This window comes from Tympanuchus pallidicinctus, unplaced genomic scaffold, assembly GCF_026119805.1.
Source record: "Tympanuchus pallidicinctus isolate F22 unplaced genomic scaffold, pur_lepc_1.0 scaffold8, whole genome shotgun sequence".
Taxonomy (NCBI): domain Eukaryota; kingdom Metazoa; phylum Chordata; class Aves; order Galliformes; family Phasianidae; genus Tympanuchus; species Tympanuchus pallidicinctus.
Window position 1 is genome coordinate 29,692,377 of NW_026294802.1, and position 13,773 is coordinate 29,706,149.

The window sequence follows — 13,773 nt, forward strand, 5'->3', positions numbered from 1 at the left end:
AGCTATGCTTTACTTCAACATGATGAACTAATCCCTCTCTGTCAGGGAATGTGTGCTTGATTATTGCCCTCTGATTTCTCTTCCTTGTGTTTATTATCCACAGTTAGACACACTCCACTTCTTCTTTTCTGGTTCCTCTAATGTAGTTATCTTATTTATTCATCCTGTCGTTCTTCGTTTGCCTTCCCAGTGCATTTTAACAGGCACCTGGGAAATAATGGTGGGGCATAAGCTGATGGTGCATTTCTCAAATAATTCTGTAGTGACATCTTGAAAGATTTATTCATTCTTGACAGATTATATTTGAATATATAGCTTCCCTCCCTCTCCTTAAGGCAATTGCTAACAACCTGAGCTTTATCATTTTCTGGATCCATCTGAGTTCAAACTTTTGTCACAGTACTCATGACAAGCATGCTTAGTGACCTCTTCCCATATGTTTGTAAATATGAGCTTGTTTGTAGTTTCAGAAAATGCTGAAATATTGAAGAAGAAAAAAACTCTTCCTCAGCACAGGAATTGGGAATTCTTAAATTCTGCTCTGCTGCACATGCTTATTTGGCTGTATGCACCCTACCCAACTTAGGCACTAAACCAAAACATCTAAGCCATCTGTTTGATTGCCATAAGGGTTCCTCTTTAATTACTGGAAGAAGACAGGTAGCAGCTGAGGGCCGTTCACCCAGCTCTAAATCTATTAGTATCTGAAGAACCAGACAGTAGTGCTTCTGGGTGGACTCTCTTTTGGGATCATAATTTAAGGTTTGGTTCAGATTTATAGAGAACCTTATTTTGATGGTATCTGTGGAAGTTCAGCCTTTGTCAGTCCCAGACAAGCTGAAAAGTAAATACCTCAGAATTAATGGGTGCTTTGAAAAACACTGAGTCTCTCTTTCTAGCTCTCAAGTTTCTAACTGGAAAAAAAATGAGGATTGTAAAAATTGTCTGAAGTTGTGGGAGAAAACTGTGTTTTATAATTCTTAACCAATGTTTTATTTGTATTTTATGTTCCATCCAAGCACGTTTTTCTCTTCATGTCTGTGTCCAGTTTACCTACATTACTCTCTAGCTGTGAAGAACACCTCACATGACTGTTGAAGATGTCATTTCGTTTCTTGTATCTTCATATATAGCTTGTTAAATTTGCACAACAATATACAGCTTCACAGTCTTACTCTTTTGTGACAGAATGACATTTTTGGACTACTTTTTTTAGGTTCAAGACTGCATGCAATACCTTGATCCCTAACTTTTGCATGCTCCAACTGCAGCTTTTTTACAGCTTCTGAGAGATGTCACAGGTGTATATTTTCCTTGCATTCTTACAGCAGGCTCCAGTACCCTGTGTATATGAAATCTACTGTTGTGTAGTAGAACGTTTGGTAGCTTTACTCCAGCATGTCTCTACCTCTACATTTTCTTTTATTCTGATCATAAGTATCTTCAGTCTTCTGATATCATTTAGTTCTATGATTTGCCTCAGTCTTTTTACATCCTTACAGGACCCCTTCACTTTCTGTATGTAACTAAGGTCATTTGTTGATAGATGGGTATCAGCTGGTAAGTACTATCAGGCAGTCTCCAGAATGCGCTTCACCCCTATCACTGAATGCCTTATTTTGACATTTATGAAGCAGCCTGCTGTCTTCTTCCTTTGTTCTGTCTAGCTCTTGTCTCTCTTGAGCATAGTTCTTCAACAGTCATTAGTCTTGATCATGATTTAAGGTTTGGTTTTGTTGCTGCCTGTTTTTTCTGCTTTCTTTTTTCACTGTTTGGTCATCTACTTATTGGTGACCTGTTGGAAAGTTGTACTTTCACAGAATTGTAGGAAAGGACCTTAGAGATCATCTAGTTCAATGTCCCTTGCCAAAGCAGGCTTCCTAGACCAGGTTGCAAGGGTAGGCGTCCAGTTGGGTCTTGAACATCTCCAGAGAAGGCAACTTCACAGTCTTTCTGGGCAACCTGTTCCAGTGCTCCATCACCCTTACTTTATCCCATGACAGTTCTTGATGCCTAAACTGGGGACATTCCAGAATTTTTTTGTGTGTGTCAGATTGTCTGATAAGAGAAATAGAATAAACAGAAATTTTATTTGGAGAGAAAAAAAATATGAAAATGGCATAAAGACTACATTGGTATTGTACTGAATTTTTGTTGTCTAATTCTAACAGATTCAGTTTCAACAGCGTCTGGACCACTACTTGTTGAAGTTGCCAAAACTCCTGGTGCTGCTCTTGGGGTTGCACTGTCCACTTCGATGTGCTGCAACAAACAGGTCATTGTCATAGACAAAATCAAATCTGCAAGTATTGCAGACAGGTGAGTGTGACATAGAGCTGACATTGCAGATCCATGCATTCTTTTTTTCTTTTTTTTCCTATTTTTGCTTTGATTGGTTTTGTTTTGAAGAAACTTTTCCTTATTTTGATGAATTTGACTGAGCCATATGTTATCAGGGTTGCTAGGTCTTAAAATTAGCACTTTGTCAGATCATTATTCCATACTGCAAAGTTTAAGAGTTTCAGGGCACCATTTACGTTAGCTTGTTCAGAGTTTTCAATTATATAAGCGAGACCAAATGTAATACATGGCTGTTGGTTGCTCTGTACAATACAGAAGTTTAGAGGTTCTGACTTAAATATAATGCTGCAGCAGAAATTAATATTTTTAAAGAAATAAATACACCACTGGAATTCATAAAGTAAGCTCACAATATGGAACAGCTGTCAAGGGAAATAAATTTTGAGGCTTTGCAACCTTGAAGTGTTCTTTTAGAATATACCATTTATTCTTGTGTTACAGTGAAATCGAACTTCTGTCTGGATTTTCTTATTAACATTTTAGAATACAATTGAGGTATTAGGAAGACTGGTTTCTGTATTTCAAAGTTATTTTGCTGTGATTTTTCAACTTCATTTAAACTCCATTCTACTGTGTTTAGCTCAGATTGTACGTAGAATTGAGGGGGAAAAAATGCAAGTATTTTTTCCCTTGTGATCTAGAACTGCAGCAGAGCTGTGGGTTATTTATCTGTGCGTGTGTGTGTGTGTGCGTGTGTTTTTACATATACAGTATGTTTCTATATACATACCTCTATCTAAAAATTCCCTAAATATTACGTTTCAGCAAATTCCTCCTGCATGTTCCCAGTCACCCTACCTTGTAACACCTCTTTGACAATGGTGCTTTGGGTAGCACCCACTTGTAGCAGTGAGTCTACAGCTCCTCTGTGGGCTTTTCCCTACAGTAGACACTTTGAGAGTGACGGCCATTGATCCAGGGGTGTTCTCCAGTTCAATGGTGCAGGATGCTTTAATTTTCTCCCTCTGTTTTTTCCCATTTCGCAGGGGGTAACCAATTAAAGGAGCTGTCCACTTGACTGGTACGTCGGGATGCTGACTGCTGTGTTTGCATTTCTCAACTCATCCAGTAGCCAGTCTCTTGAGTGCAGCGAAATTTAGCAGATAGTCCCTTCCCCACCCAACTCCTTAAGTCACCATGCTAGCCCTGGTTTCATTATTTGTTTGACTACTGCATAATTTCATCACCATTTACAGCTTTTGTACTAATAAATGTTTGAATTATAACTCAAAAAATGATGAACTGGGTGCTTGTGTGAGGGATATGTGACCAAGTTATTTGAGTCTCCTTAAGTTCTTCTCATTTATTCTGCCGCCATTTGCATATATTTTAGTAGTCAGCTACCCCATTGCAGTTCTGTGAGTGATGTCTTGGCATATGCTGTATTAACTGAATTGTTTTTAAGGTTTGTACTAATAGATGTTAAGTCTCACCAGTGACAGTGCCTACAAAACAAATCTCTCTCGAAAAAGAAAGAAAACGCTCGTAGTTGTCATGACCAGTTTGAAGGCAGTAAAACTCACTTTCCCAGCAGAGAGCATGCCTGATCATACTGAGTTTTTCCCCTTTTGTATAGATGTGGTGCTTTACACGTAGGAGACCATATTCTGTCCATTGATGGCACCAGCATGGAGTACTGTACGCTGGCAGAGGCAACGCAGTTTCTTGCTAATGCAGCGGATAATGTGAAACTTGAGATCCTTCCTCACCACCAGACACGGCTAGCACTGAAAGGCCCAGAGCATGGTAAGAGAATCTGTAACACCAAATTCCACTTTATTTTCCTGTCTTTTACTTTGTCTGCATTTGCTGTATGGCCATGAAAGCTATGATCGCAATCGTGTCTGTAGATGTTGCTTCATCTCCCCAGGTTATGCTTCTGCAGTTTCTGAGCAGCTCTGTGTCTTCTCAGTGTTAATGTATCTTCTGAGTTCCTACAGATAGAGAAGGAAATGTTTTACTGATAAATGGTTCTGCACACTTGTAAATGTACATACAGGCACCTGTTGACTCTACTGTTGGAATCACTGAGTGGATAACTAGGCGCTTCAGTGGATGATTCTCTGAGTGGATTCTTCAAATTAGAGAAGGAAGGGAGGGACACTGATTGATTTCAGCATACTGAATTCATAATTTCTTATAATCTCTTCAGTAGTTTACTTGTTCTCCCTTGAAATGCTTCAAAAATAATTATTTTCTCTTGCTGTTGGAATATTATTTATTGCCATCATCTTTTAAAAATACTTCTGAGATTACTTCATGGGAGAATTGACAGTTCTTATGAAAAAGATTTGTTTGGGAACAGTTCCCGAGATCCCAGCCCTTTTTCACCATGTTGCCTATTTCATAACAACATACTTAAAGAGAATAACTTTCCATTTTCAAATCAGATATGTATAGAATGTCTTAGCGTTTGAAATTTGAAAATGGGAGCTACCTGTCTTGTCTTCTAACTAATCTTGAAAAAGTGGATAATTCACAGTATTCATAAGTTCACAGTAAAATATCAGAATAATTGATGTCAAAGAAGTAACAAAGGTTATCAAAAACACAGAGAATAGGTACCTGTGTTAAAGCATGAGTAAGTGGTAGCAATTTCTGAGCCTTTAATATTGTGCCTCTGCCTCCTCTAGACCAACACAAGATTCCTGAGGCCTAGAAATTTTAGTGTTGATAAACACTGTTGGACATCTATCTACTATCCAGGCTGTCCCTGGAAAAACAATGCTCTAGTCGGTTTGTCAGTGCTGGATATTGAGCTACTGTTGAGGAGATTCTAGCTTGTCCTAAGGTGAACAAAAAGTAACCCTTGCAATACCATGTTATTCCATTAGTTAGCTGCACCTCTTTCCCCTTTTCAGTTAGGCTCCTGTGAGGAAGCAGGGAGTGAAACTGCAGAATACAGAGAACAGATTTTGTGATATAGTTCCTTTTCACTTTTGATAGTATGCTACAAACAGATCCTCCCTTTTTTATAGCAAAGACAGCACACGTTCAAACTTGGGCTAATTAGAAAAACATTTCAATAGGGTTTCTTTAGGGAAGATGAGTTCTAGGGCCAAATATTTGTTTAGCTGACTGTATTTCCTGAAGCCTTTTGCCTCTTAGCAAAAATTTAAAGTGTTGCTGTTTACCTGCTAGTTGTCTTCAACTAATGAGGATGCTTGATAGAGCAGTGCTCTTGCCAGACGTGTAAACTGTTAAAAATATCAAATCAAGGGGGTCTGCAAAGATGACATAAGTGTATCTTTTGGGGAAAAATCTCCCTACAGTAATAAAAATGCTTTCTTAAGTAAGCTGACATAACTAGAATTTTTACAGCCCTTTCCAGCCCCTCACCAGGTGGTGCTGCTCCAATATCACAACAATTTCAGAAGGTAATATGGTTTATGGAAGCAAGAATACTTTTGGAAACAACCTTTCATCAGGTGTGATATGGCCTAGATGCTGCAGAATTTGAAAAGCTCCCTTTATGTGTCTGGGATAAGCTGAGTCATTAAGGCTGTATCTGTTGAGCTCAGTTATTGGACTTCTGGGAACATGTTAGGAATTTAAAATGGGCAGGGAAGTCAGTATATAAAATAAATTGAAATTTTAGCCCTTAAATAAAATGGAGAGCACTATAAAATATCAGATTTTTTGTGTGTTTTTTTTTTTCCCTTTCCACTGTACTGCTAATATTCATTTCTCTTGCCGCCCCATTAGTTTTATGTTGGCTGCATACAACCCTGGTTTAGAATGGCTCAAATTACTAGTAAATTACTACTGTTACACAAGATAGGATTTCCTTTTACAGAACATTTGTTGAGCTGGGATTATCCTTCTACAAGCTGAGCAAACTGAATTTGTGTACCTGACTGCTTTGTAGGACATTTTTATCTCTATTCTCAGTATGAAAATAAAACATGAAAAAAATCAAAGACTACCAGATGACTTCCTACTGGAAGCAGTCTTTTTAATTAAACAAGGCTCATAGCAACTTGAAAATAATGAAAATCCACCTGGCCACGTTGTTCTTATCAGATTTTAATTTTTATACCATAGTTAAATCCAGCAATCTCGATGCCTGTATACATAATCAGAGAGATATTTTCATTTGAGAAGATAAGATAAGCCTGTAAGATACACAGTGCCTCGTCAGGCTACTGCCTCTGTTTCTGGGATTTGTTTGACATGTGAGATTTCCTGAAGTCCTTGAGGGTGAGGCACTCAGAGAGGCAGGCTGGCTGGTGTATGCCACAGGTGTCTCGTACATCCCTTCCTGTAGGGACACCCTCACCTCATTTGTTACCTGTTGAGGAAAATAAATATTAAGATACTCATTCCTTTGGTTCAAGCATGTATCAGAGCAGCTCCAGGAGGGTGGGAGCAGGGTGTACCCGCAGGGATGGATGCAGGGCACCCCAACCTGGGTCTAGGCCATGTTATGCCAGGGCCCATGGAGCCCCAGCCATGAAGCCACAAAGATGGAGTGGGCCCCTGTGCTCTCCTTTCCCTTATACTCTGCAGTGTTGTGTCAGGCCTGGCTTTTCAGCCAGCAAATGGTTAACATATTCTGATCGTTAACAAATCGTTGCTCCTGCAGTATGAAGTGAAACAAAACTGTAGCTTTCCTTCTGGCACTGTGTGGTGCTTGCTGCTGCAGCTTCCATTTTCCCCTGACTGTGTCATGGAGCAAGACATGAACACAAAGTGGCTCCAGCCTTAACTGACAGACTGCAGTGTACTGCTAAAGTCTGTCATGGGGTTGCTGTGTGCCTGCAGCCTTATAGGCGATAGCTTAGATTTCTCCATATGGGTACACATCTCTTTTTTTTCTTTTTTTTCTTTTTTTTTAAGACAAAAATTCAGTGAGCAGTTCATAGTGCTCCACTGTGGTTCAGCAAGAACACAACTACATTGAGTTGAATAATGACCAGATTGTATTTAATGAAGGAGAGTTTCAGTCATTTTCTTTTAATATTTGACACATCAGCTGAAATACTTCCTGTCCTCTTGGTAAATACTGGCCTTCATCTTTGGCGTATGGACTCTCCATACTTAGAATCAGCAATCAAACCCTGTCCAATCAAAACCTGTTTATCCAGAAAAACGTATTTTAATGTTTCAAAGACTAAGTTAAAAGAAAAAATTACACATCCAAATAATAAATAAGAGCTCTAGATTTTTGTTTTCTTTTTTGATGAGGCTCCAGGATAGCGTTTTTGTGCTGCTGGGCCAAGGAACTTCTTTGTGGCATAGAGTTCATAGAGTCTACTGCCAACAATATATGCTGTCAAAATTAAAATGCCAGTGCAGTAAATTGAAATGACTGTCACATAGTGTGAGTATGGTATCTGAATATGGAGACTTACTAATCTCCAGTTAGTGATCATAGACGATACTTTAGTATTTTCTAAAGAAATTTGCAACCTTAGCTCCTAAAGCCAGAAGGAAATTAGAAACTGATTCCACACTACTCTTTTTAAAAATGAATACAAGAAAACAAGCAAAAACAATCAGAAGTATTTATTCTTAGAGGAAACGTTATTTTTGTTCCCCAAGATAGCATCTCCTGTAAGAAGACAAGACCAGGTTATTATTTATTTCATTTATTTTATTTTCAATTCATTTTCATTTGGGGACTTTTTTTGTTTGTTTATGTAATTCAGTTACCTTTCCCTCTTCTCTGGTCCTTTTGTTTTCTGATTTCCCATCATCCCTTCATGTGGGCAGTGAAGGTTCAAAGAAGCAACAGGCAACATACCTGGGATTCGTGTGCCAACAGCCACAGCAGTCTTCTCACCTACCACCATTATAACACCTACCACCCTGACCATTGCAGGATGCCAGCATTGAAATTCCAGAAAACGTCTCCTCAAAAAAGCCTTCGTAATGTTCCACTTCTTTTCCTGCTGACGTAGTCTCTCCTCTTCTTCTTCCTCCTTTCTCACTTCTTTTACTCATAGTTTTCTCATTTCAGGCAGTAAAATCTTCTCAGTCTTATGGATGCTACACTTTTTCATAGCCATGCTAAGGTTATTTCTGACATTTTATGCCTTTTCTGTAACAAGACAGCCATTGTAGGCATGAGAAGGCTTGACAATTCTCGATGAACTCATTCTTTTGCTCTATGAGTAGACTATTAGGTTTGTGTAGTATATATAAAATGCAATATTTGCATGCAAAACATAGCTTACAAATCTTTTGTCAGAAATTACCTACTACAGAAAGACATTTCTAACATCAGTATATCTAGATCTAGTAGTCTGCATCAATTCATGGATATGTGTTGAAAATTTTGATTTAACATACTTCTCCTGAAGAAAGATGTGTATTATGAATGTAATTTCTGTATCTACAGTATCTTTGTTAGCTTTCAGCAGGTATTTTCATTGTATGCTACCTGTACTTCTACCCAGGGTCACCTATGCAGTTTAATGTTTTTGTTATCAGAAGTGCACAAACCATTCCTGTGCATCATACACATTGTTTGATTCATTGATGAGTTACAGGCATGTGCCGCACTCTTCTGTGAAGGCTGAGTGCTGTTTGCCAAGTGTTTGATTTCTTACAGCAGCTTTGGTGTCTTCATCCTTCTCTCCTACCTCCATGAGTGCATACAGCCTGAGTTCCCTGAACATGGGGACCTTACCTCGCAGCCTCTACTCCACCAGCCCACGTGGGACAATGATGAGGCGGAGGATGAAAAAGAAGGACTTCAAAAGCTCCTGTAGGTGGTAACAGCAACTGCTCAAAATGTGCAATAATGGGTGGAGGAGGGGGAAGATACAGAAGAAAGGTACAAAGTACTTTAATTAATTTATGTTAGGCAGAAAAGAGAACAATTGGTGTTTCTTTTAGATGTGGGGAAAAGACAGCATAAAAATATCTTTCCAAAGCTAAAATGTGATAAGTAGAGGCCATATGGCTGAACTATTTCATCTGGAATACATAAAGCAATATTTCCCTCAGTCAATCCTGCAATGCTTTGTCATGTTGTTACTGAAGTGATTTTCAAATTCCTTTTTCAAAACTTCCCATTTTCATTGGGGAATAAAATTCATAGCTGAACAGTCAAAAAGAGATTGCTGGTAAGTTCAGCTATCGTATTACAAAATGAGAAGAGCTTGCCACTGTACCTTATTGGTAGTTCTGATGTTATCGTCTGCACCACATCAGGTACAATCATTTTTGTGAGAAAGAGTGACAAATAACAGTGAAAACTAAATAATTGTCTCTGGCCACTCTCTGAAATTCAAAGCATGAATTTCCCGTGAGTCAATGATTTCCCAAGCCAGAATGAATATATGTCAGTCTGTTCCACTTGGTATATTGGAAGCATGCACTGGGCCAAGAGCACAGCTGTATAAATGCGCAGTTTCCCAGGCTCCATGTACAAGTCATCTCTCCTTTTGCTTATGTGTCAACCTGTGACCTTCAGCATCAACATCAGCTCAGTTTCTTCAGAACAAGGAAGTGCAAAATACTGTGTAATCATCTGATGCATCTAATAATGTTCACAGATCCACTGTGGAAAAACTGAACTACTGCACATTACACTGCTGCTGCCCTGTACTAAAGATTTCCCGTGGTCATAGCAAAATCAGAGCAGAACAGCAGTCTCCAACCAAGCCCAGGCACTATGGAAATGAGAGGAAGAGTTTGAGAGAGGAACTGAGGTTTTGCATTCTTGCATTTTTTTGTTGTTTGCTTGTTCTTATTTCTTTTGTAAAGCAAATATTTTTGCATAACTTTACATTTACTTACATTTTTTATTTTATTCTGATCAGCCATTTATCACAACTCATTTTGACATAATGGCTTCTGATGCATCCTTTGATGTCATGGGGAGATAGCATGTCCATCCATTCTATGAGTAGTCAGTAGAAATCAGTAGAAATCCAGCTCTTACATGTCCTCATATGAGAAATAGCAGTAGTTTTTCACTTACCCTAACTTATATGAATGATAAAATGATGCTGGATGAAAAATACAGTTCTTAGCCTGTGCTCTATTGTAACAGTTGCCTACAACAAGGGACTGTTAATCCTTCTGTAATTTTAATATTATGCATCTTGGAGACAGCTGTTCTTATGTTGTTGGATTTTTCAGATATTTTTCATTCAGTACCCTGCAATTTGTTGCCCTGCAAAGGCTCAAAGGAAGGCCAATAACATTAGATTAAAATGAGACAGCCATATGAGCACTGCAGCCCACCTCAGATGTTCTTAAGGTTAGAAGTCTCTGGAGATGACAGTATGCAACGATTAAACAAATCTCTAGCTAGCACATTTTAGAATAGGCTTTATTGTAGAGTGTTTTATTCTGCATCTGCCTGACCATGAGATCTGAATATGCAGCATTGAGAAATACGTGGAACTAGCCCTGTCACTGGCTGGGCAGAGTCTGACTGTGCTTTACTGTAAGCAGTGATTCCCTTAACAACCCTGAATCAGAGATAACTTTAGAGGAACTGGCTGGCCACCCAGGCTTGCTTGCCCTGTCTGAGCTTGCTTTTCAGCCTACGTGGAATTCCTTACTGCTGTTACTAGACTTCTGCCTGTACTTGTGACTGCAATAACAACCAGCTTAAGAGATGCTCAGTGGAGTAAAAGTGCTACAAGTGACCATGACAGAGAAAGACTGGTCCTGTGCCTTTCCACCACCTATCAACAAGGCTTGGCAAACGTTACTCCTCTCCCTTTGCGGGAGACTCATGAAAGCCAGGTAGCACTGACTGCTGTCCTTTTCATAGAAAAGGAACAGCACGTTCTCTTAATTTTAGTGATCCTTTTGTTGTTGTTGTTAAAAAGTAGAGGATTTTTCTAAGGTAAGAATAAATCTTTTGTATGGCATTTGGGAAGAAAAGGATGTATTGATGAAGAGTGCTGTAAAGTTTACATTGCCAATTATTTAGGAAAAGCTGCATAAATTAATGTGATCATCCCAAAATTTATAATGATGAAGCATGACGGTACAGAAGGCTTACAGCACTTTTATAGCCAGGAGTTGCAGTCATTGCATTAATTATGCAGATCTTTCCAACTATGTGGCTGTATAAATTGAAGGCATGCCCTGCTGTCATGTGCTTTATTTGTGCCACTTGTTTCCCATCTTTATTCTTCCTCTTCTTTTTTGATTTTAAATGGTACTCATTGTGAAAATGCTTAGACTATTATTTGGTTAAAATTTAAATCCTGAGGTATTTGTAATAATACTTGAAAGTCAGACATAAATTTATACCAACTTACTTGATAGTTACTAGGCATGTATACTTCTCAGCACTTCTAAGCCAGCTGCTAGGAGGAGGAACAAGTAACAATTTCTGTTTTCCAAGGTTCAGAGTAGGGTACTGTATACTTACTTACCTTTGATAACATGTTTGCTTCTCTTACAGCTGCAGGAATAATAGTAACAAGTACATAATCTTCACATTCAAGAATATGATTTACATATTCTATGGATACAGTAAACCAGCCCATATAATTGTCACTAAGAATCAGATACAAATAGAAGCATGCTAAAATGTACCCTGTATCACTAGCAGATAGCTGCACTGTAGCCCCTTACCCATTCATGCACCATTCTTAAAGCACTGGGTTTCCTGGCAAAGGCAGCTCCCTGGTGACTGAAGCTTCACGTGCATTAAAAAAACAGGCCAGTGTTTCTTGCTGCAGTCACTGTTGAATTACAAATTCCAGTAAGTTTTAAGTTGTGGTTTTGGATATCTGTGACATTCTATGGAGAGTTGGAAGATAGCTTTTGTTATGTGATTTGGAAAGAGTATTTTCATCTCTGCTGTTTTTATTACTTTTTCTTTGGGAGAGGGAGGAGTTCCTAAAGGTCACTTGCAAGTGTCCTCATCACCAAAATATTGGTCAGGGTGAGCTTTAAATCCCACAGGAATTAACTTAGTTTCACAATTTAATTTGGAACAACTGTCCTGAAGGTTTCAATAGAAGTTATGAGATCTTTAAGTTCCTGGTAGAGCACTAGAAAAAGAGCAAGAAAGTTAGCTTTATCTGTGTGCCTACTGCAGAGGAGAAATAGACACACAAGTGAAAGGAAACAAAGATTTGGCTAATAAGGAATTTGTGTATAATCTTAAAGACATGGAGAGTGGAACTTTCTGGTTTAAATGCCCTAAATTTCAATATTTCTGGAAGGTGGGTTAGGGAACCTATTATTATTAACTCTCAGTTGATCTATTCTAGTCATATCTTAGCCATTGAAGAGTTGAGGACTTGATAAACTTAGTTTTCAAATGCAGAAAATGCTAAACCTAATAGCCATGTCTAAGAATAGATTATTATTTTCTTTTGCATATCTTAATTAGCATAGATAAAGGAAAAACTATTGACTAAAAAGAATAATGCAGTATTCTTACCAAGGAAAAATAATATAAGAAATGTGAGAATTCACAGTAATTTAGTAAGGAAAAGACGGTTGGTTTCAGAGTCAATTGTATTAATGAAAGCAGCTTTGCTGGGAGAAGATTGAAACTCATGAGATTTTGTCAAGTGAAACTTCTGGAGTCATCATTGCTGACTGTTCCACATTAGTCAGACTTGGTACTATTTCAGAGCAAGTCCATTACTTGCAGTCCCAAATAAATATTCACAGAACCTCTGTAATCTTTGTATAATTCTGCTAGTGTTATCTATAATGTAAAAAGGAGGACAATTTTTCTTCCATACCTAAAACAAAACAAGCAAAACAAACAAACAAAAAAAAACATTTAAAAACAAACAAACAAAGAACCAAACAAAAAAGCAGAAACGTAAGCTTTCATGTAATTCTTGGTAACTAATACAGGCAGCGGTGGGTCTTGAGGAACGTTAGAGAGGTGATAGCATAGATTCATAACATGAGAAGGTTAAATATCTTCTTCAGCATTAATGATTGTTATTACAGTACTGTAACGTTCCTGTCTGAGCAGGAATGGGAGAAAATGTAACTTTTTGTGTACGGCAAATTGAAAAGACAGTATTCTGTCACGGGAGGAATTGAAACAGTGATTCAAACAAGACCTTTTTTAGGAAGAGGCAAAACAAACAAACAAAAACAATTTTATTTCATACATAATTGCATTGAATCTCGATGTTAATTTTATTTGGATTTATTCTGTAATACTTCCTATTCAGAATGAGAATAGAGAAAGGGACTAATAAGGAGTACAGGCATCTTGAAAATACAGAAGTAGATGCCCATGTTTTTCAGTGGAGGGTTCCCCAGTTCCTTTTGAGAGATCCCATGGAAGTTGTTTTTTTTTTCCCCCACAATCTTTTTAGAGTTACGTGCTGCTAAAACAGAGAGGCTGGTTCAGCTTAGATTACCCAGTTAGCCTGGCATATTGCTGACATGTAGTGAACATGTGTTAGTTGATGTGTACAAGAAAGCGTACAAGAGAAAGGAATCCTTTCTTGTAAG

The 13,773-nt window shown here is 38.2% G+C and overlaps 2 protein-coding genes across 12 annotated transcripts in view; both read left to right on the forward strand.

Moving 5' to 3' along the window:
• LLPH (LLP homolog, long-term synaptic facilitation factor) overlaps positions 1-13,773 on the forward strand; it is a 414,220-nt gene that overhangs the window by 304,623 nt on the left and 95,824 nt on the right. The window lies entirely within an intron of this gene.
• Positions 1-13,773, forward strand: part of GRIP1 (glutamate receptor interacting protein 1) — a 309,325-nt gene that overhangs the window by 260,542 nt on the left and 35,010 nt on the right. For 5 of the 11 annotated variants that reach the window (XM_052669096.1, XM_052669093.1, XM_052669095.1 and 2 more), the window contains exons 8-10: positions 2,172-2,319; positions 3,938-4,107; positions 8,918-9,073. In XM_052669096.1, the coding sequence (XP_052525056.1) occupies positions 2,172-2,319; positions 3,938-4,107; positions 8,918-9,073 (474 nt within the window). Of the gene's footprint in view, positions 1-2,171; positions 2,320-3,937; positions 4,108-8,076; positions 8,233-8,917; positions 9,074-13,773 lie in introns of all 11 variants that reach the window. The other 6 variants (XM_052669099.1, XM_052669104.1, XM_052669094.1 and 3 more) reach the window with 3 other exon arrangements.